The following is a 25,036-nucleotide window of genomic DNA, read 5'->3' as shown; positions in this document are numbered from 1 at the left end:
CCCCATTTTACGACCTTTCTTGGCACCGTTGTTAAGTGAATCATTGCAGTTGTTGAGTTAGTAACACGCTTGTTAAGTGAATCTGGCATCCCCATTACCCCAGAAGGTCGCCAAAGGAGGGGATCACATGACCCCGGGAACTCTGCAACCGTCATAAGTACATGCCAGTGGCCAAACATCCAAATTTTGATCACGTGACCCTGGAGTTGCTGCAACGGTCGTAAGTGTGAAAAACGGTCATAATTCACCTTTCTCAGTGCTGTTGTAACTTGGAACGGTCACTAAATGAACTGTTGTAAGTTGAGGACAACCTGTATTGTAGTTTTTAAATAGCACAGTATCCCTTCTTTTACAATGACCAACCTTACTTTATAGCTAAATACTAAAAAACAAAACAAAAAAAAAACCCAATATTTTTTCTTACTGAACACTTACAGAAAAACCTGACTTCCAGACGCATAACTGGAGAGAAAAAAAGTAAAAATTGGCACTTGAAAACGACAGCTTTATAGCTGGCTGCTGCTGCTGTTGTTAACGTTACAAAAAGTGTTGTCATTGTTCACATCTGCCAAGCGAGTTTCCAAAGGGATTTTTCCACTGCATCGCGTAATGTTTTCCCCTTCTTTCCATTGTTTGCTATCTTAGGGAGTTGCAAAGTGGGATGAGCCCGTAAACATTGCCAAACAAATAAATAAGATCTGGGGAATTGGGGAAATAGCTAATGACAAAGCTTTCAGGTCTTCTGGCAGCTGTAGCGGAGTTGCCCTGCCTTCCAATTATATGTTTCTCTCTCCTCTTACGACCCTGCTTTAGAATAAAATCTAACAAACTCTAAAAAAAAGAAAGAAAGAAAGAAAGAAAGAAAAAAGGGAAAAGAGAAACCGAATGATTTGGATTGTTGTGGCCACAAATTATATGTAAGGAACCTGAGTTGAATTTTCAAGGGCCACGTTAGAAGAGAAAGCCGTTCCCCCCCCTTGCGCTGTATTCATCTGCGTCCTAATAACTTGATTACAGCCTACCACACCAGGCCCCATATGCCATTATCCATTATTTAGAAAAGATAATTAACCCACAAGTCCGAAGATGCTGCATTGTCGTATAGACAAGAGGCGGAGGCACAATTCCGGGCGGCAGCAGATTCTCTGCAACTTAATTGCTTGGGCAGTGTGCCAGGCGTTGCTCCAGGAAAGCAAAGTTAGACAACCCCGTCTGGAAGAGGCATCTTGCCCGACTGCAGCAAAAGGCAAGGAGGCTTTGCAAAGTTATCTGCTTCTGCAAAAGAGGCTTCCTGTTCTGCCGTTTTATTCTTGGGAGGGATGATCAGTGGAAACGCTCCCATTATACACCTCTCCCATGTAACGCTCCCATGTAACACCTCTCCTGCGCGAGCTGCACTGGCTGCCGGTGGCCTTCCGGGTGCGCTTCAAGGTGTTAGTAACAACTTTTAAAGCGCTCCGTGGCAATGGACCTAGGTATTGGCAAGACCGCCTCCTACCAAACACCTCCCTTCAACCAGTCCGCTCCCACAGAGAGGGCCTCCTTAGGGTGCCGTCGGCCAGACAATGCCGGCTGGCGACCCCCAGGGGGAGAGCCTTCTCTGTGGCAGCTCCTGCCCTCTGGAATGACCTACCCCCCGGCCTACGTACAGTTGCGGACCTGCGCCTTTTTCGCCGAGCCCTGAAGGCCCATCTATTCCGTGCGGCCGGCCTGGCGTAGTTCGATTATGTTTCAGTGGGGTTTTTTGCATGGGTGTGTTTTTAGAACAGGCCTGTTATTTAATTCGATTTTAGAACAGAAACTATTTATTTATTATCGTGGTTTTTAGTATCGCCTGTTCACCGCCCTGAGTCCCGTAAGGGAGATAGGGCGGTATATAAATTTAATAAATAAATAAATAAATAAATAATCTTATTCTGAAATCAGCGGTTCAGTTCAATTCAGAATGGAGCTTGGTACCCTTCTATTGTGAGGCTTAATAACACCTTATACAATCCATTAAATCACTCCAGAGAACTTTGTGCCAATCGTTTAGCATTTACTTCCCAAGGGAAGAGAAGCAAGTACAGCCAAGCCTAATATTTGGCATGCAAGAAACTGCAGGGCAGTGGGATTAAATTGGGAATGTACAATTAGCATAAGCCAACACTTTCAGCAGTTCAAGATTCCTGCAATCAAACACTGAAGTGTTTCGCACCTTTTCTTTCCCTCTCCTCCTTCTATGGCTACAGAAACTCATTAGAGAAAAATGTTTGGCATTGGAGAGAGGTTAAAGCTACTCTCTGGACCGATGCCAAAGGTTACAAATTCAACCCAACTTCCACCATGGATTCGTCGAGGGCTTTTTAAAACAACACAGACCCACAACCGCACTTTCTGTCCCCGGCACTGATTTTGTTTCGAATTCTGCTTTTGAGGCTTAAGATTATCCATCAAATGACTGCATTCCTACTTAGACAAAACGAGGGTTTGCTTAAGTACGGCTTATGCACTTCACTGTGATTTGCTGGATTTGTACAAGAGACTAAGCTTAATAACTCTCCCCGCAATCCTTTAGGGTCACTTGGGAGATCTTTGTCCTAACAACTGAGCATTATGGCTCATAAAACACCAAAGACTGAACACACACAACAGGCTAAGCTGAAGCTAAGCAAATTGCATCATTGAGCAGCTCATGAAAAACCCAGCAAACTCTGAAGTTGGATGGATTGAACGGGTCTAGGACAACTCGCCATGTCCAACTTACTACGGCCACCGCACTGCGGGACAAGAGCCACACTAATATCGAAGAAATGGTGGGTTAGTTTAAGATTAGTTTAAGAGGGATGAACATAGTATGTATTCTTTCTTTTTTCTTTTGTGTTTGGTTTTTTGATAGGAGAAATATAAAAATGTTGGGATGGTTTAAATAAAAGAAATCTTTTCTCTGTTTTGTCTTGTTTTTCTTTAAGATATGAGAAATGTAAAAATGTGATGGCTTGTATGAGAAAAAAGACTTAAATATTTAAGTGTAACTAATTTTGAGAAAATCTTATCCAGTAAGAATGCTTTGAATATTGTGGGGAAAACAAATTTAAATAAGGATTTTGTAAACAGGATTTATGGCGAGGCAATTAAGATGATCAGTGAAAAGAAGCTTTATATTGATGAGGTTATTATTTGCAGAAACATGAGAAAAATATCCATATTTAATTGTCATTTATTTAAATAAGAACTGTATTAATTTAAGGTTGGCAAAAGAGAATATTATTGGAAGAAGAGGAAATCAAGTAGAGCTATTATATGGACTATAGAATTATAGAAATTAATTGTTATTGATTGTTTTTAAACACTAACCCAGACAACACACTTGTTTACCAAATATTAAGGTGTATGTTAAAAATCAATTAAACATATTTAAAGGCAAATGGCGGAATAGAATCATTGAAGAAAGAATGCCAAAAAAGGGACAAAATGAAATGCGAAGGACAAAAATAATTTAAAAATAATTTTAAGCAATGAAATTGAATTGTGGCAAGTTGGGCCCGATAAGTTGGCTGCAGCAAGTTGTCCCGTTCAGGACTGAATCTGATTTAAACTGAACAAGGTGGACTCACTGAATAGGAGTGGTCCAATGAGAAGAGGGAACAGATTCCCCCTTTATCAATCCAGCAAGATGTTGAAACCAAATTTCTCCTAAATTTAGACGAGTTCTAAATCTGGAAAGATCACAATGGATGACCATTCTGCTCTATCCTGAACCAGTCCAGACCACATCTGAAATACTGAGTCCAGTAGAGATAGTTCCCAACTTACAACAGTTCATTTAGTGACCGTTCGAAGTTACAACGACGCTGAAAAGAAGAAGAGCTCAGAGACATACTTGCTTGATTCACATGAGCGTAAGGAGGAGGCGCAGCACAATCATACTTGCAAGATTCTGTTATTACAGACATTCTCAGTAAAATTAATTTTAGCCTTCCTGAGGATTTGACTTCCTGGTCTGGTCTACCTGGTAGAGTGACATCAGATTTCCAGGCCTTCCAGATTGACTTTATATGCAATTAGTAATGTCTGACTAATATGATTCTGTTTCTCTAAGTACGCCTAGATTTTGCTTCCCTGTTTGCAGAATATAGGTACAGGACGTTGTACTCTGGCCACACTGATTTCATAACTATTTAATTTTATTGTGGCTTTGTTGCCTGCTAGCAGAATTTGCTTTCTTCCTTTTTGAGTTGCTTAATTACTGTAATAATCTTTATTGATTGACTGAAGCAATAACAGAGGCACCAAAGCCAGAAATCAAGAAAGAAAACCAAATTTCTACAGAGGAACAGAGGTTTCTGAAAACGCAAACTGATAAGAGCTGTTAAGTAAAGAGATTGTGGCATACTGGTTAAAGACACTAGCCTATACGTGCACATGCATACGTGCTCAGGGAGCTATATATAGCCCTTCTCTCTCCTATTTGTCCAGCTGAAGTAACCACAGAGAAGGCTTCTGTGCAATAATCCATAGCAGGACGGTTTGGTATTGATACCAAAATAAACTAACCACTATCTCAGTTCGTTACACGAAAGTGATTGTAAAGTTTCAATTTCTAAGGGCCACAGAAATAGATCTAAAACGTTTAGCTCTACCTACTTAGATGTGGAAAATAGATAATAGAACATAAAATAATGGGGTTGGATGGGACCTTGTAAGTCTACTAGTTCAACCCCTGCTCAAGCGGGAGACCCTATGCCAGGGGTAGTCAACCTTGGCTCTTTTATGACTCGTGGACTTCAACTCCCAGAATTCCTGAGCCAGCTAAGCTGGCTCAGGAATTCTGGGAATTGAAGTCCACGGGTCATAAAAGAGCCAAGGTTGACTACCCCTGCCCTATGCCATTCCAGGAGCATCTTAGTGGCTACGATCAAGCAGCAGACTTAATGTGACATATAAACACAGCACAGAAGTGACTGCTGCAATCTTTAAGAAATTATGAATGGTCCAAAACACTAACACAGGGATGAGGAAAGCAACAGCGAACGTTTAAGCGAATGCTCTTTTAATTTAGACTATCATTCAGATGGCAAATATCCTGAAAATGAAAAAAATGTTCGGAGTTCACAGTACTCCAATGTTTTTTCAGGTCTTCCCAGAGAAGTTGGTAACTGAACTGGGAACCTTTTAAGGACAAGGAAAGAAATCCATCAGGGAAACTCCTCAAGGGTTCAAGACAGTCGGGGCCCCATGGATGAAAAAGCCATCTGAGGTTCTGAGACAATTCATTGCTGAAAAGATGAAAGTCCCCTGGAGGGTTTTAGAGTCTCCCTGGAGTCAAGGTGGGCCAAGAGAAAATGCTGGACATACATCCAGCAATAAAAGTGTCCACCACCACCACCATCCTGGAATGAGAAATCCTTCCACCTTCAAGGCATTTGTAATTCTTAGATTTAAATAATAATAAAGTTGGAAGGGACCTTGGAGGTCATCGAGTCCAACCCCCTGCCCAGGCAGGAACCCTACACCATTTCAGACAAACGGCTGTCCAGTCTCTTCTTAAAAACTTCCAGTGTTGGAGCATTCACCACTTCTGGAGGCAGGTGGTTCCATTGGTTAATTGTTCTGACTGTCAGGAAGTTTCTCCTTAGTTCTAGGTTGCTTCTCTCCTTGATGAGTTTCCATCCGTTGCTTCTCGTCCTGCCTTCAGGCGCCTTGGAAAATAGCTTCACTCCCTCTTCTTTGGGGCAGCCCCTGAGATATTGGAACACTGCTATCATGTCCCCCCTCATCCTTCTCTTCGTTAAACTAGACATTTCTTGTGTATCTCTTTCCAGCCGGAGGGAAAGCAAAGAGAGGCAATTTACAAGACCGCCTGCCACAGTGTAATTCATCCAGGGTCCCAGGGTGCTCTTCAATTTGCAATTTACTGCTGAAGGCCTGGGGAGGGGAGGAGCGTGAGGGTGTGAAACTCCTTTGAAAAAAATCCAAACCTGCACGCTGACTTCTCTGACTCAGCCAGCACAATCTTTGCCCTGCTGGGATTTCACCTTTCTGAGGCCAGAGAAGAATGTTTCATGCTTCTATTTATAATGGCCACCGATCTGCATTTTGACTGGCGAGGAACAGCTGCCTTGTCCCCTGTATCTTGGCAGAGGAAGTCTTGTAGTTCCTGAAAAAGCCACGCTGAGTTCCTTCAGGCTCAGAGATTTCTCTCTCTCTCTCTCTCTATCTATCTAGTCATCTTGACTCAATTGTTCCAGAGGAAACTGGACATCCTTGATCGTCGCTAAGCGTGCCCATGACGAGGCTCAGTCTCCAATCTGGCACCAGCGCATTTGAGTTCCAGGAACACATATGGCTCCTAAAAATTCTTGGACACAATCCTGGAGCTCCATCCAAAGTGGCTGCCCAAAAATGTAATTGTTAATATGACAGAAGGGGGGAAATTATGAAATGCAAGGGGAGGAACCAGATGAACTGCAATCCATACGTTGGTTTGTTGGATTCGTATGTCTTCTCTCTTCCAAGAGTTCTAAACTCTCGTCTAGGACTTTATGCCCCAGTTTTATCTCCCAGACAATGACTCTACAACAATGAGCAACTGGCCCAACATACCCGTGCATTTTCATGGATTCGGGTCGTCCTTGTACCTGGTTCTCCCTGGATGTGATCCATGAGCCACCATGAATGATCAACCATCTATCTTCTACCTTTTAAATGTTCCTTTGTGGCTTTCCCTACCCTGGTGATCATCTCTACATGTCCACACCAAACAGTGCATCCGGGTGATCCCGGATCTCCCTTCCTTCCGCCGCACCCTTAAGACATGGCTATTTCAACTAGCAGGACTGGCCTAAGGGGTAATTTTTAGCGGGGTTTTAAATATAATTTTAAAATAACAAAGGCCAATCTAATATTTCTTTTTAATTATGTTTTAATGATAGTATTTTGGTATTTTTTGTATTTGTTTTTATCAGGCTGTTAGCTGCCCTGAGTCCGCAAGGAGAAGGGCGGGGTAAAAATCCAATAAATAAATAAAATAAATAAATAAATAAATAAATAAATTTAAGACCAAATAAGTGAAACATTAGAAACAGGAGTATACAAGGTTTGGCTACTTGTGATGCAAATAGAGGCAGAGCTATAAGCATAACACCACAGCTACCATCTTGACCTTTTTCTTCACCACATCCTGCAGATAAGCCTAGCCCCAATCATTCTTGTCCATCCCATTTCATACTTCCTGCCTGGCATCTGCATTCATTTGTTTGAATTTGCTGATTTGTTCAGCCAATGGAGTAAAAGCAGCTTGGAAAAGAAAGAAGATTCCCTCCAGATCAACCAGGGTTTGACAACCGAATATTTTGATACCATGCATACATCCTAGAACATTCCCTTTTCTCCTAGAAAGATTTTCTGGGAGTTCAACCGAGCTAACTATATTTAATTAAGTCAGCTTAAGATAAAAAAAGGTAAAGGTTTCCCTGTCCATTGTGTCCGACATCTCTGTTTCTTGGCTAAGGGAGCAAGCATTGTCCGAAGATATTTTCCGTGGTCCTGTGGCTATACACCAAAGGTGCATGGAACACTATTACCTTCCCACCGAAGTGGTACCTATTAATCTACTTGCATTGCATGCTTTCAAACTCATAGGTGGGAAGGATCTGGGGCAAGGAACAGGAGCTCGCCCCATCATCTGGAGCTCGGGTCTCAAACCTGGCCTGCCAGCTCTCCAGTAGACAAGCTCAGCATCTTTAACCACTGAACCATTGCGCCCCTTAATTGGCACCAAGTCAATGCACCGTATTTGCAAGGATGCTGCCTCCCTCTCTCCCTGCCCCCTCAAGGGTTGGGGGAAAGAGTAAAAGGTATCAAGGCACAAATGGCCCCCTCCCACTGACCATCAGGGAGGACAATGTATTCCACTGTCTAACTGGAAGAAACATGTAGGATGTTGGCACAGACTCTCAGGAAGCAAGGCCTGTCACTAAAGGTCACAGCATGGAATAGTTTTGTTAAGAATTCCAATCTGCCACACACATTCTCTTCGCAATGGTGGCGAATATCTGTAGCCAGGGTGTAGGATGAGGGTGAAGGTTTAAAGTTTAAACTCCACTGAAGATGTTATCTATAGCCTGGTAACGAAACGTTCGGAAACCAATCCACATGCGCGGGGAAGCTTCGACATTCTCTTCTAGATATTTCATTCCCATTTCTGGTTTTTTTTCTTCCTTCCTTTCTCCCAACTCCTCCAATAACCTGCCAGCATTCCTTGGTCACTTAGCAACTTTGCATCTCATTGGCTTATTTTGAGAGGTGACTATCTCAGAATTTAGCAGTAGGGATTCCGCGGGACCCTCAGCCTCCACCTTGACGGTGTCCTCAGGATCCTCAGATTAAAGAAAAGGTTAATGAAGAGAAGAAAAATGGCTCAAACCTGACCCACTCAGCTTTCGGAGATCTCACATGAGGAATTTGAAACGATACAAAATTTGGGGCAAGAATGCAGATACTTTGCAAGATTTGGATAACTGCTGTCATCACGTCAGGTCTTGGGGCAAAGATCGCCGAGTAATCTTTAGCAATCCCTCAAAATTTCAGCCATTATCTTTATTTTAATGTTTGGATACTTGCCACTCAGCATTAAAGCTGGGTTCACAGAATTCTGCATTGATCTAGCATTACTATTTCCAGGTGAGGCTATCTAGATGGAGACCATGCCAAAGGAACTGAAAAGAACAGAAGGGCAGACTTGCTCCAGTCCCACTTTAAGGGTGGAGACAGAGGAGGGGGGGCGGAAACCTAGCTTGAAGAACATGTTCCCAATGTGGAACAGTTGTTATGTTCTTGGAATTAATGTGTGTGATGTTGTTGAACATCCAATGGGGATTGATTACTGTTGCTGCTCAAAGGAATGTAAACATTCCAACGGAGGTTCAACTTGACATTTCAAAATGCAGCTTTCATCAAATCCTCCCTCATAAGCTTCTCTTGAATCCAGCAAGGTTTTAGAAGGGTTAAATGCTCAAAAGAAGCCAATCAAAGTTTCAGTCACTACAGCGGTTTTTCTTGTATCTTTCTCCGATGGAGCTACCTATAATGTTGCTCAGCTTAACCTCAGGAAAACAGACGCTCATGAGCAGTGATAGTACCATTTTATACCGCACTAGTGAGACTAACCTGGAATACTGCATACAATTCTGCTCAACAGGATGCAAAAAAAAAAAAAAAGTGCTGAGACCCTAGAAAATATGTAGAGAAATGATAAAAGGGTCTGGACGCAAATCATATGACGAATGGTTGAGGGAACTATGTGTGTCTAGCCTACAGAAGGAAAGGATTAGGGGAGAAATGATAACTGTCTTCCAGTACTTGAAGGGCTGTCACAGAAATGAGAGGATTGACTTATTTTTCCAAAGCACCAGAGGGCAGGACAAGAAGTAAGAGGTGGAAGCTTGTTAAGGAGAGATCCAACCTAGAAGTAGGGAGAAATTAGCTGGCAGTGAGAGCAATTAATTGATGGAATAGCTTGCCTTCCAGAGTTAATAATAATAATAATAATAATAATAATAATAAAGTTGGAAGGGACCTTGGAGGTCATCTAGTTCAACCCCCTGCTCAGGCAGGAAACCCTATACCATTTCGGACAAATGGCTGTCCAGTCTCTTCTTAAAAACCTCCAGTGTTGGAGCATTCACCGCTTCTGGAGGCAGGTTGTTCCACTGGTTAATTGTTCTCACTGTTAGGAAGTTTCTCCTTAGTTCTAGATTGCTTCTCTCTTTGGTTAGTTTCCATCCGTTGCTTCTTGTCCTGCCTTCAGGCGGTTTGGAGAATAGCTTGACTCCCTCTTCTTTGGGGCAACCCCTGAGATATTGGAACACTGCTATCATGTCCCCCCTGGTCCTTCTCTTCATTAAACTAGACAGACCCAATTCCAGCAACCTTTCCTTATATGTTTTAGCCTCCAGTCCCCTAATCATCTTTGTTGCTCTTCTCTGTACTCTGTACTCTTCTCTGTACTCTTTGTGGGTTTTCATGAAGAAACTGGACAACCCTTTGGCTGGGGTGGTATAAGGCTCCTGCCTTGAGAAGGGGGGGTGGTCTAGAAGACCTTTGAGGTCCCTTCTAGCCCTGTGATTCTATGTCCTGTGCCTTCAACCAAGGGTGTCCTCTAAGTCAAGGAAGGGAGACTGCATTGCTGGTTAACTGCAGTGTTGGAAGGTGCATTGCAAAAAGATGAGAGGGAGGGAGAATCCAGAGAAAACGAGTGGACAATGTCTGAACAAAATCAAAACCAAACACACATCTCATTAAATGAATTAAACATCATCCGTTCTTTCTCTATTTCCCCTTCTGTCATCCTGGGCAGAGAAAAAAAAAAAACAGAACCTAAGCTGGCCACAACTTTTGCAAAGCTCTAAGAGCTGCATCAGCTTTTGGGAAGAGGCCAACTTTTGGGGTTTTTTTTTTTTTTTTTAAATTTAATGCCAGTCAAATCTTTTGGAGCAAAGAGTGAATCGAACAGACATTCCCACTTCTGCAAGCCTCATCTTTCACTCTTGCCTGCGTGTTGTTCAATTACACAAGACCTGCCTGATGAATGAGGGGGAAAAAAAATCAATAGCCCACAATGGCTTTTGCTCCTCCAGTAACCGCATGGAGACTGTGCTGCCAAACTGGAGTCTTGGTATTGATTAAAAGGAAGAAAGTCTTGTATGAAAATCACAGGTGTAATGCTAAGCTGAGGAATGCATTGATTTTAAAATAAAATCACCTGCTTTACCCTAGCCAGACCTTGTAAGGAGGTTAGATCCCTAAAGGGTTTTTTTTTTGTTTAAAGAATAGAACAGAACAGAATATTCTTTATTGGCCAAGCGTGATTAGACACACAAGGAATTTTCTCTGGCGCAGAATCTCTCAGGGTACATACAAACAACAAAGTGATATAATCCTAAAATACCAATAGGAAATAAGACATAAGACAGTACTGTGGGAATTAGGTGTTCAGCAGAGTGATGGCATGGAGGGAAAACTGCCCCTGTGTCTAATTGTTTGGGCATGCAGATTCATCTAGGAATCAAAAAAAAGAGAAAGAGGAAGGAAGGAAGGAAGGAAGGAAGGAAGGAAGGAAGGAAGGAAGAAAGAAAGAAAGAAAGAAAGAAAGAAAGAAAGAAAGAAAGAAAGAAAGAAAGAAAGAAAGAAAGAAAGAAAGAAAGAAAGGAAATGATTGATATGATATGATATATGATATGATATCCCATTAGAATAGAATAGAGTTGGAAGGGACCTTGGAGGTCTTCTAGTCCAGCCCCTTGCTCAAGCAGGAAAACCTATACCTCTAAACCTATTTGATATGATATGATACCAGTATGATAGGATAAAACAACTCAAGCAAATTTATGCAAATAAGTACAAAAAACCCAATTTGCAGATAAGATATATCCATAGCCCATTGCTGGAAGCCAAATGTTGACTAACTCCCAGAACGTCAATACATCCTGAGAAATGTACACAAAAGTGTGTAATCTTTTGGTGGCCAGGGGCCACAACTCTTATAGGGGCAAGGAAACAACGGGTGGAGCAATGATGTAACATGGGCAGAGTCACACAGTTGACAGGTTGATCGAGAGGCTGGGCCTTTTTTTTTTTTGTTTTAAAAGGACAGTATGTTAGGTCTGTTTTACAAAGACAGGGCCCCACCATATTCCCGACAGATTATGTATTACTCAACTTTAACCCTACTCACCCATCCGTGGAAACCATCATTACTGACCACAGACGTAGCCTATAAAGCTCTTTCAAGTTTTCCATTTGTTATCTCTGATACTCAGATGGATTAAATTACAAGGGCTGCATATAATTAGCTGGCCACTAATAAGATCCAAGTGCAGGATAATTGCAACATCGACTAATTACAGATAACATTTGCTTAGCTCAAACCAGGCCTTGTTTGAATTTCATTTCCTAAGTTAAATAACTTAAAAAAATACTAATCACATCTGTCCATGCTGGATTTATCACGGCCCTGGGAAAGTTATTACATCAAAATCATTAGGAGCCATCAGAGAAGAAATCAGGATGGAGATGAAACCCAACAATGAACGAAACTCAGCTCTCAAATACCCTCAGAAATATGACTTGAGAAAGATTGAGAGTAATCTCTGAAAGCAAGATCAAAATAGAAGAATTGAAGAGTAGTCCCTATTCAATTAGACCAGGGGTCCTCAAACTTGGCCACTTTAAGACTTGTGGACTTCAACTTCCAGAATTCCCCAGCCAGCATAGAGTAGAGTAGAGTAGAGTAGAGTAGAGTAGAGTAGAGTAGAGTAGGGTAGGGTAGGGTAGGGTAGGGTAGGGTAGGGTAGGGTAGGGTAGAGTAGGGTAGAGTAGAGTAGAGTAGAGTAGAATAGAATAGAATAGAATAGAATAGAATAGAATAGAATAGAATAGAATAGAATAGAGCTGGAAGGGACCTTGGAGGTCTTCTAGTCCAGCCCCCTGCTCAGGCAGGAGAAACTATACCATCTCAGACAGGTGAATGCCTTTACTCTGTAGCCCAAACTGTTTTGTAATCCAAGTTTCCTCCTCTATTTCTGTTGAAGATCCTTCTCATCTATCTTTGGCTATGATACAGGAGGGAATAATATTCCCTGAAAATGCCGTGCTTATCAGCCAGGTATCTGTACTCCATCTTTGGAGAACCGTAGCCTCAGATCATGGGCTCCATCCCTAACCACCTGTTTAGAGACAGACAACATGGGAGTCTAAATAAAAAGAAACCGCTTGCAGACCTAAGCACCAGGAGTTAAGAAGCCTCTAGAAGCTGGCCAAACTGTTGCAAGGGGGCTGTGGACTTTAAAACATACGATCTTACCAGGCCCACGAATCTCCCAGGTGGAAGGGGAGGAAGGCAGAGGAGAAAGAGAGGGAGAAAATTCATAATCAGCTCATTGTTCTGGAACAAAGGAGAATGCGCCGGTTGCTTGCTACAACAACAAGCTCTTTATGACCAAGGCACAACCTTTTGAGAAAGGCGCCTTCAGCCTGGGCCATAAAAATATACGTTAGCCAGGCTTCTCAGAACAACTTGCATCCGAAATGTTCCAAGGGAAATAACCTTTCCTTGAATACAATAAGCACCACACACACACACACAAAAAAGGGAGCAGGCTAAGGCTAAACCGTTTCTTGATTACCCATCCTGAAAAGTAGATAAGAGTCGCTTCCCAGTTTTAGTCCCTGCAGTTCTTCTGCAAATCTGCCTGCAAAATCACTTTGTTGGGTAACATCATTGCAAGTTGTATGACTTCAGTTCTCACCCGGTTGAATTCTATCAGACCACAGAATAACAGAGTTGGAAGGGACCGTTGGAGGTCTTCTAGTTCAGGGGTCCCCAACCTTGGCAACTTTAAGTCTTGTGGACTTCAACTCCCAGAATTCCCCAGGTCATGGCTCTCCATAGACAACACTCCCAAAAGTTACCAGGAGAGAAATGTAAAACGGCAATAGGATCATATTACCATATGTGGTGGGAATGCCCAAAGACTCGTGAGTACTGGAACAGGACACGAAACTGGCTGAGGGATATACTAACACTGGACTTAGAGTTAAAACCTGAACTCTTCTTGCTGGGAATAACGACAGAAAAATATGATAAGGGAACAATCTACCTGTTGCTACATATCTTGACAGCAGCCAGGCTTGCCTTTGCGCAAAAATGGAAAGAGTAAGGAAATTCCCACAGAGGAAGAGTTAATACACAAAATATTAGCATGTGCAGAAATGGACAGGCTCACAATGATACTAAAAGATAAATGTGGATCAATTTTTTTTGAAACCTGGGATAAATTTTACCGCTGGAGGAATTTGAAAAGGACGGCTGGGATTAAAGACGAATGTTAAGATAGAAATGTATGTTACTTTAGAATAGATAATGTATATAAAATTTAATGTATATGTAGAGATAATGAATTGATTGTAAAATATGGTATAATCTGATAAGAATGTATATACTGGAATGTCACGTCAAATCCAATGGTTTTTTTAATTGTTTTATAAATAAAAAGTTTAAAATTAAAAAAAAAAAAAAAAAAGTTACCAGGAGAAACCACAACAACATCACACATGCCACGATACCCTCAATTCAATGTGATAAATGATAGAATTAGATGATTTGCATCATCTGAGCAATGACGTTGTGATAGGTGTGACAACATCTGCCCCCTTTGCCCCACCCCCCGGATATCCAGGAGCATGCTCAAAACACGGTCCACCTCCCTCCATTGCTCAAGCGACATAACAAGACCTGTGGCAACATAATACGTCTTTGAGAGATTGGTCTGAATGTAATACAGGTAGCCCTCAACTTACAACAGTTTGTTTAGTGACTGTTCGAACTGAAAAAAAAGTGACTTATGACTATTTTTCATACTTATGACCCTTGCACATCTTCATGGTCACCTGATCAAAATTCAGATGCTTGGCGACTGACTCATATTTATGACGGTTGTAGTGTCTCGGGGTCCTGTGATCTCCTTTTGTGACCTTCTGACAAGCAAACTCAATAGGGAAGCCAGATTCATTTAACAACCATGTTACTAACAATGGCCATTGTTTGCTTAATCACCCTGACAAGAAAGGTCATAAAATGGGATAAAACTCACTTAACAATTATCTTCCTGGGCTCCAAGATCACTGCAGATGGGGACTGCAGCAAAGAAATTAAAAGACGCTTGCTCCTGGGGAGGAAAGCTATGGCAAATCTAGACAGCATACTAAAAAGCAGAGACATCACCCTGCCAACAAAAGTGCGTATAGTCAAGGCCATGGTTTTCCCAGTTGCAATGTATGGGATGTGAAAGTTGGACCATAAGAAAGGCTGAGCGCCAAAGAATGGAGGCCTTTGAACTCTGGTGCTGGAGAAGACTCCTGCGAGTCCCCTGGACTGCAAGGTGATCAAACCGGTCAGTCCTAGAGGAGATCAACCCCGACTGCTCTTTAGAAGGCCAGATCCTGAAGTTGAAACTCAAGTACTTTGGCCACCTAATGAGAAGGAAGGACTCCCTGGAGAAGAGCCTGATGCTGGGAAAGATGGAGGGCAATAGAAGAAGGGGACGACAGAGAATGAGGTGGCTGGAGGGAGTCACTGAAGCAGGAGGCATGAGATGAAATGGACTCCAGAAGATGGCAGAGGACAGGAAGGCCTGCAGGAATATTGTCCATGGGGTCACGATGGGACGGACACGACTTCACAACTAACAACAACAACAATTATCTCACTTAGCAACAGAAATTCCTGGCTCAGTTTCGGTCGTTAAGTCAAGGACTGCCTGGAATGTCCCCATAGGGAAAATACAACCTGCTCTGGTAACAAATCACCCCAGCAAAATATACAAATTTATTCAGGTTGCAGAAGTTTCCAACAGCAATCTTTAGTTTAAGGGGACTTTCCCCAATTGGTGCATCAAGCAAAAAAAAAAAAAAAAAAAAAAGCTCAGTGTTCTTGCAAAACAGGAGGCTGATCCATGGTTTGTGTAAATGGTTTGATCCTCTGCTTGCTGCCCACCTTGCTTACTCAGTTTACTCTGCGGAAAAGCTCTTAGCTAAAGGAAGTAGAGTAACTGCGGCAGCAGACCGCAGGCTCAGAGTCGCGATGATGCAGTGCGCTTCTCTTTTTAATTTGATAAAAAGCATCCCTAACCATTTCCCGTTCAACGTGGAAAGGAGGTTTCCAATTAATTGATTAGCTGTCGCTTCATTTTTCCGACTTAAACCAGAGCTAGAAGAAGGTGGTGGTCTATCCCAGTGTGATGGAAGGAGCACCTGAAGGAGTAAAGGGAGAGGACTTGGCCAAGACAGCTTTCCCAGAAAGAGACCCGTATGAACAGACTTTGCAGTTCTGAGCTGGATGGGGAAGTGGGGAAGAATTCTGGGTAGCCATACTCTAGACCAGGGGTAGGCAACCTGGGCTCTTTTATGACTCGTGGACTTCAACTCCCAGAATTCCTGAGCCAGCCATGCTGAGGGAAAAGGGAGAGGTTTCCAAGCTGAGCCATGCTGGCTCAGGAATTCTGGGAGTTGAAGTCCACGAGTCATAAAAGAGCCAAGATTGCCTACCCCTGCTCTAGACTCTCTCAGGATATACTGTATCTAGTAGCTCTGAAAATTATAGCTTTAGTTTGGCAAGATTCTGTCTGCTAGAGGCAAGCAAATAAAATAATTCAACTGGAGTTTATTGCCTCGTCGCTGGGATTGGACCTGACACCAGCCAACAATTAGAAATTGACCTTAGAAATTTACATCCCAAAGTAAGATTTTTCCACCTGGTTTCTGAAAGGCTCAAATACTCAATGCCTCTTACTTCTTTTTCTGTTTAACTGTATGAAAATGTGAGCACTGAGAATAAGGCTTCCTGTTGTTCAAGATGCTGTTCAAAGTGCCTGCCTTCTCCCAGGGCAAGTTCAGGTATTCTCCTAAACCAGGCTTTGTTTAATCTTGGTTTACGGAAGGCACCATCCAGTTAACCAAGATAAAACCAGTCCAAAAGCACCTTATGGTTTTTGCATGATTTGGAAGTCAAAGCATGTTCCTTAGCAGATGTGGGAAATGATGTACAAACTTGGGAACAATGGATAGGTTATTACTAGAAATTATTTTTTAAAAGGATGTGGTCAAGCACTTCCCATAAAAAAATATTATGCCTTTTTGCAATAAAAAGTCCTCTAGGTTGAGTTTGACTGCGGCTGATCTCGTGAACAAATCCACATAATTTACTTGGCAGGAATATGGAAGTTACACACACACACACACACACACACACACACACACACAGAGAGAGAGAGAGAGAGAGAGAGAGAGAGAGAGATCGAGAGATCGATCTTTGGCATCTAGTCTACCAGCTCAATATTTTATATCTGCTATCACAGTGCTGTCAATGAGGTACAACATAAAATGTTTTATATGAAAGGAACAAGCAGTCTATAAAAAGCTTTTGATCAAGTTAAATCAGCAAGGCATAGCCTAGGACAGTAATCAACAAGTTTTGCAAGTTATCAAACAATGAAAACAGATCTTTGCTTCAGTCCAAATAAGAGGGAGCTTTTTCAAAACATCTCAGACACACACAATCCATGTGAATATAAAAGAGGGTGGAGGAGAAGCACAGACAGATTCTGTTACTATAACCAATCATTACAGTCGTTTTTAGCCTTCCATGGAGTGTCTTTCTTGGTCTGGCCTGCCTCTTAGGGTTGATAGATGGGAAATGCTCCAGAGGTTATGCCTCACAGGTTCTTTCATTATATTCCTAGTTAAAAACTGGAGCCTGGGAGCATTTATCTGGAAATAAAGATGATGCTGAAAGCAGGCAGTTTGCTTTGCTGCCTGTGGGCAGAATGTTGCCTGCTCTCTAACTTAAAGCCTTCATAAACAATTCCTTGTGTGTCCAATTATACTTGGCCAATAAAGAGTTCTATTCTATTCTATTCTGTTCTGTTCTGTTCTGTTCCATTCCATTCTCACTCCCAATCCATTCCCATTCCCTTCCCTTCCCTTCCCACTCCCATTCTATTCCCATTCTCATTCCCATTTCCTTCCCTTCCCTTCCTTTCCCACTCCTATTCTATTCCCATTCCCTTCCTATTCCATTCCCTTCCATTCCCACTCCCATTCTATTCCCATTCCCTTCCTATTCCCTTCCCTTCCCTTCTATTCCCACTCCCATTCTATTCCCATTCCCTTCCTATTCCATTCCCTTCCATTCCCACTCCCATTCTATTCCCATTCCCTTCCTATTCCCTTCCCTTCCCTTCTATTCCCACTCCCATTCTATTCCCATTCCCATCGGTCCTTGGGCTGACCACGATCTTCACCCCAAGATTGGTGCAAAGACTTGTTTTCAATTCCCCACGAACGAGGCAATTTCGGAGGTTAAAATGGGCCAGTGACATTAGAAAACTGAGAATATTCTGGAACATTAGAGCAATGAAAAGGGAAAAAAAGCAGCTCCGTTCTTTTTAGACAACTGTAATCAATCACTTCTACCTCGGTCTCAAATGATCCATGCGACTAAAGTTTAAAAGGCTGCAGAAATGTAGCTCGCAGAAAACATTGGGAAAATATCTGTCTAATGAATCACATTGCGGTTGTCAACCCCAGAAGATTATTAACAGAAAATTAGTTCGGTTAAATGCCAGCAGCCTTGAACAAACAGAATGGTTATCTTCACGAGGCCATTTCAATTACAAGCACAAAGAACAATTGCATTTTGGAAATTTTTCATTCCCTACTCAGGCAGCTTCCATATCCTGCCAGAGATACAATATCTTACCAAACATTCCGAGTCTAAAGATGTCTGTTGCAAACTTTAAAATTCTCCTGGTCTAAATCATCTCCTTTTCTGTGTGAGTCACAAAATATTCATTCTGCTGCCGGGCAATAGGCATTCTTTCTCTGAGACCAAATTAAGAGAGGACTTCTTAAGCAGCAGAAAGGAAATAGCTGATTGTAGTATGTTCAGAGAGAGTGGAATTTGGAGGCTGCAGCCCCCCCCTGAATCCTGCCAGGATCAACTTCTAGAGCGGATCTCCAGTAATGTAGGATCACCAAGCCAAATACCATCCTGTAGCAAAGTTTCACACTTCCGTGCTAACTTAATAAATCTGAGTTTGTATTTGCTATGGAAAGCCTCAGGTTAAGTAAGCTGGCAACTGAAGATGGCTGCAGCCAAATTCGTTTAAAGCAGTGGTTCTCAACCTTTTTAATGCCGTGACCCCAAACCGGTCGTAAGTCGAGGACTAAACCGGTCGTAAGTCGAGGACTACCCAACCGGTCGTAAGTCGAGGACTTTCCCTGCCCGGGAGCGCCGCGCATGCGTGGTTCTGCCCCCTGCGCCGTCCGAGGCGTAGCTGGCAAGCAGCAGAGACGGAGCAGGCCGACCACCAGCTGGCCCAGCCCAAGGGAGGTAAGGCACCTGCCGGAAAAGGGGAAAAAAATGGCGGACAGCCTTGCTTGGCGACCCCCGTGAAATGGTCGATCGACCCCAAATGGGGTCACGACCCATAGGTTGAGAACCGCTAGTTTAAAGGTTGAATTTGGCTTAAGCATCTCCAGACCAGTGAAAAATCATGCACAGAGAACTGCATTGCACTGCAGTTTACTGATATATTTTAATTTGCAAACACCCAGTGATCTGGGAGCCCCTCATACCCAGTGATGTAATCCAGACAGTGTCACGATTTATTTTATTATTTTTTTCATAACACAATGGATGGGCTTCTAAGATCTCACAAGCAGGATGCAAGGACAACAGTGTTCTCCTATTGTTGTTTTCCAACTAAGATAGACCTGTAAATGTCCACCACACAGAAAGATGGTAGATGAAGGCAGAGCTGCAAAGACAGTATTTATGAGCTAAAGACTGGAAATATCAGTCAACAGCTCCTTTAGGAGAGAAAAAAAAAAGAGGCAGGAGGAATAATGGGAGAATCTAAAATCAGTTGCCTCAGGAGCAAATTCCAAAAAGATGATTCATTTATACAGGAACTAGTTTGATTTCTAGTGAACCGTGTGAACTGGGGAGAGGAGAAAGGAAAGAAAGTTGTCCCTGTTTTCTAGTTGTATTAAGTGTGCAATGGCCAGAACACTATTCCAATTTGCAAATGCATCATAGTACCAATTTAATGTTCTATAAATGGGGCGGATTTGTATTGTATTAAGGGAGCTGGGAAAAGCAGAATCAGATTGTCCAAATCCTCTTTTCAAAATTACCCAGGAAAATATCAGACAAAATTCTGATTTGGGAAGAAGTCAACAAAATGGGGAAATGAATCACCCTCAACATTTCCATGCTTTCTTTCTTTCTTTCTTTCTTTCTTTCTTTCTTTCTTTCTTTCTTTCTTTCTTTCTTTCTTTCTTTCTTTCTTTCTTTCTTTCCTTCCTTCCTTCCTTCCTTCCTTCCTTCTTTCTTTCTTTCTTTCTTTCTTTTTTCCTTCCTTTTCTTTCTTTCCTTCTCTCTCTCTCTCTCTCTCTCTCTCTCTCTCTCTCTCTCTCTCTTTCCTTCCTTCTTTCTTTCTCTCTCTCTCTCTTCTTTCTTTCTTTCTTTCTTTCTTTTTCATTCATTCATTCATTCATTCATTCATTCATTCATTCATTCATGCAGAATCAGATTGTCCAAATCCTCTTTTCAAAATTAGCCAGGAAAATATCAGACAAAATTCTGATTTAGGAAGAAGTCAACAAAATGGGAAATTGAATCACCCTCAACATTTCCATGCTTTCTTTTCTTTTTCTTTCTTTCTTTCTTTCTTTCTTTCTTTCTTTCTTTCTTTCTTTCTTTCTTTCTTTCTTTCTTTCTTTCCTTCTCTCTCTCTCTCTCTCTTTCTTTCTTTTTCATTCATTCATTCATTCATGCATTCATTCATTCATGCATTCATTCATTCATTCATTCATTCATTCATTCATTCATTCATGTTTGGCTGCCCATCTCAGCAACTGACTCTGTCTGGTGAACAATCATAAAATGAATTAAAAGCCTTCACAAGGAAGACTCGTGACTTACCAATGTACAGGGAAGAATCCTTCCGCCTCACATGGTCATCAATGTAGGAGACCCCCAAAGGCTGCACTGGAGTTGCCCCAATTCCCAGAAGGACTTGTGCCCCAATGAGAAGCAAATACATCATGTTCGTGGCAGTCCTGCTCCTGCAGATCCGATCAGGATCTGGTCCCTCGTCGCTCGTGGACCCATTGGCTACGCAGGCGTCCCTCCCTTCGGACCGCCACCGAATCTCTCCGGATTCATACTCATACTGATGAGTCAGGAATTCTGGCAGAGCTGAAAGAAGGGCTCCCAAAGCCATAATGATCCCTCCGCATCCTATCAAGCGTGGCCGGTGTCCCCGGGCACCAAAGTAGCTCACAAAAAGGATGAGAACCAAGTTGCCAATCTCAAAGCTGCTGGCGATCACGCCAACGTCGGCGCTCTGGAGGTTGAACCGCCGTTCCAAGGTGGTCAAGACGCTCACCTGCAAGGAAAGAGGGCAAGAAATGAGAGGGAGCCAATACCACACTCACCGACGTTGATGATGTTACCTGGTCAGTAATAAAACATCTGTAAGCAGACAACCAAGCTCAGAGGGCATCCAAAACCCCGCAGTTCAACTCCAAACCACATATATTCTATCACTATAGTTTTGTGTTTATAATGCGCGGTTTAAAAAAAAGGTATTGTGCTGTGGTTCCTCCTTTTGAGTTTCTCACTGAGCTCAAAGAGGTCAGGTAAAAATTTAGGCACCTGCAAAGAGGCAGCAGTAGCAGAGAACACCTTGTGCGTTTTTCCTAGTTTATTCACTGCTGTCCTGAGAATTGTCCTTCTGCACCAGAAAGGTAAACAAACCATCTTGGTATTTTCCTCCCAAATGCACATTCTTCCTCCACCCGATGAACTTTGAATCCCTCTCTGCAACTTCAGATACTTAGAGAGAAGTTGTTGTGGGATGACAAATGCTGTCAGAGCCTCCTAGAACTAGGCTTCAGGGCATCTTCTGCTCTGAAGGGTGCATATTAGAAAACTTAGCAATTGCCTCCAGTCGTGGCTATTTCTGATTTTCTCCAGAGACAGCAAAGTCTTCAGTTGTGAATTTTTGAAACGGACAAAAAAAGAAGAGAGTTAGGTTTGCTTTAGAATTTTAAGGGAGATCAGAAAGTTAATCTCTTTTACTCCCTCTCTCTCTCTTTGTACTGTATTCTCACAACACCCTTCTACCAATTCAGTTACAAATCTAGTGGCTGTATTTACACAGCAGGCTAAGCTTAATTTCCTTCCTTCCTTCGCTTTGCATTTTGCATGACCCAATCGGTTTGATTCAGTCATAATTCGGTGTATTGTAGAAAGCTAGAAAATGAACCAGTTGGGTAAAATTGGGTGAATTGTGTTGGCTGAAATTTGCGCTTAACAGAAAAACAGAGTTGAAAGGACCTTAACCTGGGTGATATTGGTTCTATCTAGGCCAATCCTCCACACAAGCAGGAGACTCTATACCAGGCATAGTCAACCTTGGCTCTTTTATGACTGGTGGACTTCAATTCCCAGAATTCCTGAGCCAGCTTAGCTGGCTCAGGAATTCTGGGAGTTGAAGTCCACGAGTCATAAAAGAGCCAAGGTTGACTACCCCTGCTCTATACCATTCATCTCATCATTTCTCTGAATGCTAAGTTGCCAGCAGTTTTCTACTGCCTAGAATGCTCACACTTTCCCAGTTGAAACTATGGCTAAGTCTGTCTATGTGCTGTGAAATTAAGGAGTTTTCTGATTGCTAATTAGTGTTCATGGATGCGCTCTGCTAGTCTTCTGCCTGCCTGTCCTACATTGTGACTGTTACAGTCTTTACGGTCTATGTTGTTGATGACCCTTGCTTTTTCTTCTTGGTAGACCCTTCTACTGGGTCTTTTGGTTTACTTAAGAAATTTTTGAGGGCTTTAGTTGGTTTGTGTGCTACAGGGGTGCTGTGTGATTGTTTCTGAGATATTGCTGATGTGTAGCAGTCTTATCCTTTTTATGGCTTATGTTGATTGTGCTGTAGTGGACTGGGTGGCCAAGCGTTTTTTATCAAGTTGTGTAGGCATCCATTTTGCTGGGAAATGGTGCATAGGCAGTTCGTTTCATTTTTCTTGTTTGCTGCAGTGCATTGCATTTGTGCTTGTCTGAATAATGTTCTTACACAACTCCTCTTGTGGGAGGTTGGTTTGTTACTTTAGTAATGGAGCACATGGTTAGTGTGGGTTGTTTTTCAATAGACTGCTGCATGGAACTTTGTTTTTGGATATGATAACTCAGGCAGATTATTGTACCGACAAAGGTGGAAAGATTTGCCAATACTTACAATGGAGGAATGGTTAGTGAAGATGAGAGAATTTGCTGAAATGGCTAAATTGACTTGTTTGATTAGAGAAAAGAGACGATCTGCATTTATTGGTCACTGGAACCACAACCCCCTACAGCTTTTGTGTAAAAAAGAAAAAAAATGATTTATAATTTGGATGGTAAGATAGGATAAACTATAGAACAAAAAGAGTTGTGACGTAACTTTAGACAGAGAGGTTAAAGTATAATTATATTTATAACTGCTGTAAAGAAGATCAGAAGCCACTTCTTTATATCTTTCCCCCTCCTTTTTTCTACTTTTCCGTTTTTTTTCCTGTTGAACTTTTAGCTTTTTCTTTTTATTTCTTTTATTTCTCTTTATTTTTTATTCTCTTTTAGTTTGCATTATTCTTATTAGTGTTAAAAAGAACTGAAGAAGCTTCCTGCATGAGAAGCGAAACTTATTCAAGAGAGAAAAAAAACAAAGGAACTCCAGTTGCCTTTTGGGAAAAAAGCACCTTTGGAATAACCAGGACCTGGATGGCTGAGAATGTCCATATACCACCAGACTTTTGTAGTCTCAAGTTGCCTATAGCTTGGTTTCCCATTTGAAAATAAGGCACTTGCTGGAATCCTTGCGTTGCAACCTAGACCAGTGGTGGCAAACCTATGGCACGGGTGCCAGAGGCGGCACTCAGAGCCCTCTCTGTGGGCACGCACGCCGTCGCCCCAGTCCTAGGCCTTCAGCTGGGTTTTATAAAATCTTTTCACTTTAGGCCTCCGCTGCCGTATGCAAAAAAAAAAAAAAGTTTCAATCAATCAGTCAATTTCAACTTCTCACGAAAAAAAAAAGATCTTGTAAAGTTGGAATTGATTGATTGAACTTTTCAGTCCCACCCAGTCTGCCGTTACCACTGCAGCCACGTCCACCCAATGGGCCATACCCCCCCAATTGGCCACACCCAACCAATGGGCCACACCCACCCAGCACCCGACAATGCATAAGTGGGTTTTGAGTTGCAGTTTGGGCACTCGGTCTCTAAAAGGTTCGCCATCGCTGACCTAGACCTTTGTTCTAATAAATATTACTAATACGGCCTCTGAGAAATGTGATCTTTGGCTTCACGCGATTGCTAGGAGAGAAGGCTGTTCATGCCCAGCACGTGGCAGATGGAAAGCTAGCAAGATGTGTTTGCTGATTAGAAAACAGCCATGACAATGGAGACCAGGATACAAAGGAGGGGTTCTCCAAAATGAGGGCAGACATAGGATAAAGCATTCTAAGTCTTTAAAGAGGGTAAACAAGCCATCTGAAAAAGAAGGCTTTGTGCAAACATCAAGGGCTGCTGTTACAGGGTGTTTTGTACACAGCAAAGGAACTGGGGCCAGAGGACAAAAGAAGAGGTTGCACCTGGCCTTGTAAACCCACAAATGGCTCACCGCTTTTCAGAACGTTGTGAATTTGCTAGCAAGTTTCCCTGTCGCTCTTCATGGAGGGAGCTCTAATGCAGCAGATTATCTGGCTTATGTTTTGTGAATCTGCTTTTTTTTTTAAAAAAAAAAAAATCATTTAAAAGTACAAAGCATGAAGTATAAACATCTGAAGTTTAACTCCAGTGCAATTCCCACCCCTCAGATCAAGATTAGGAGCGAAGCCAATAATGCTGTTCCAAAAGGCAACGGGACTTTCTTGGCGTCTTCCATGAAAATGTTTGAAAATGTTTGTTTGTTTTTTCTCCCCGAAAATGTTGAAAACATTTCACTTCTCGTCCAAGAAGCTTCTTCAGTTCTTCAAAACTGAAGAAGCTTCTTGGGTGAGAAGCAAAATGTTTTCAAGGAAACCTCCCCCCCCCCCAAAAAAAAAGTCCAGTTACCTTTTGGAAAAGTGTCTTTGGAACAACCATGACTTGGATGATTGAGTACCTTCACACGCATTAGGGGCAAACAAATTCAGAGATTCACATGGAGGTTACTTTGACTGGAATATTTAAGGATATTTTCAAATGAATTTGGAGGCTGCTAAGTGAGGGAATGAGCTGAACTACAATTACAGTACAATTTTCAGACTACCCAGCCAGGTGGTCCTGTAAGAAAATGGTGTGCCGTATAATTGTATGAATTTTCAAATACTTCCAAAATAATTTCCAGGGAATCTCTGAATTAATTTGCTTCTAATCTACCTAGAAAAAAAACGTGGTCTAAGGT

At 42.1% G+C, this 25,036-nt stretch overlaps 1 protein-coding gene across 1 annotated transcript in view; it reads right to left on the bottom strand.

The window, feature by feature from the left end:
* The window catches only part of SLCO3A1 (solute carrier organic anion transporter family member 3A1), a 49,770-nt gene extending 25,004 nt beyond the window's left edge, over positions 1 to 24,766 (bottom strand). Inside the window, exons 1-2 of the mRNA XM_015824218.1 lie at positions 24,755 to 24,766; positions 20,528 to 20,993 (exon numbers count right to left, since the gene is read on the bottom strand). Coding sequence (XP_015679704.1) covers positions 20,528 to 20,993; positions 24,755 to 24,766 — 478 coding nt within the window. The remainder of the gene's footprint in view (positions 1 to 20,527; positions 20,994 to 24,754) is intronic.
* Between the last annotated feature and the right edge of the window lie 270 nt (positions 24,767 to 25,036).

Source organism: Protobothrops mucrosquamatus, unplaced genomic scaffold, assembly GCF_001527695.2.
Source record: "Protobothrops mucrosquamatus isolate PMUCROS unplaced genomic scaffold, P.Mucros_1.0 scaffold2162, whole genome shotgun sequence".
Classification (NCBI taxonomy): Eukaryota; Metazoa; Chordata; class Lepidosauria; order Squamata; family Viperidae; genus Protobothrops; species Protobothrops mucrosquamatus.
Note: the sequence above shows the minus strand (reverse complement) of the source record. Positions and strands in the feature narration are given on the sequence as shown.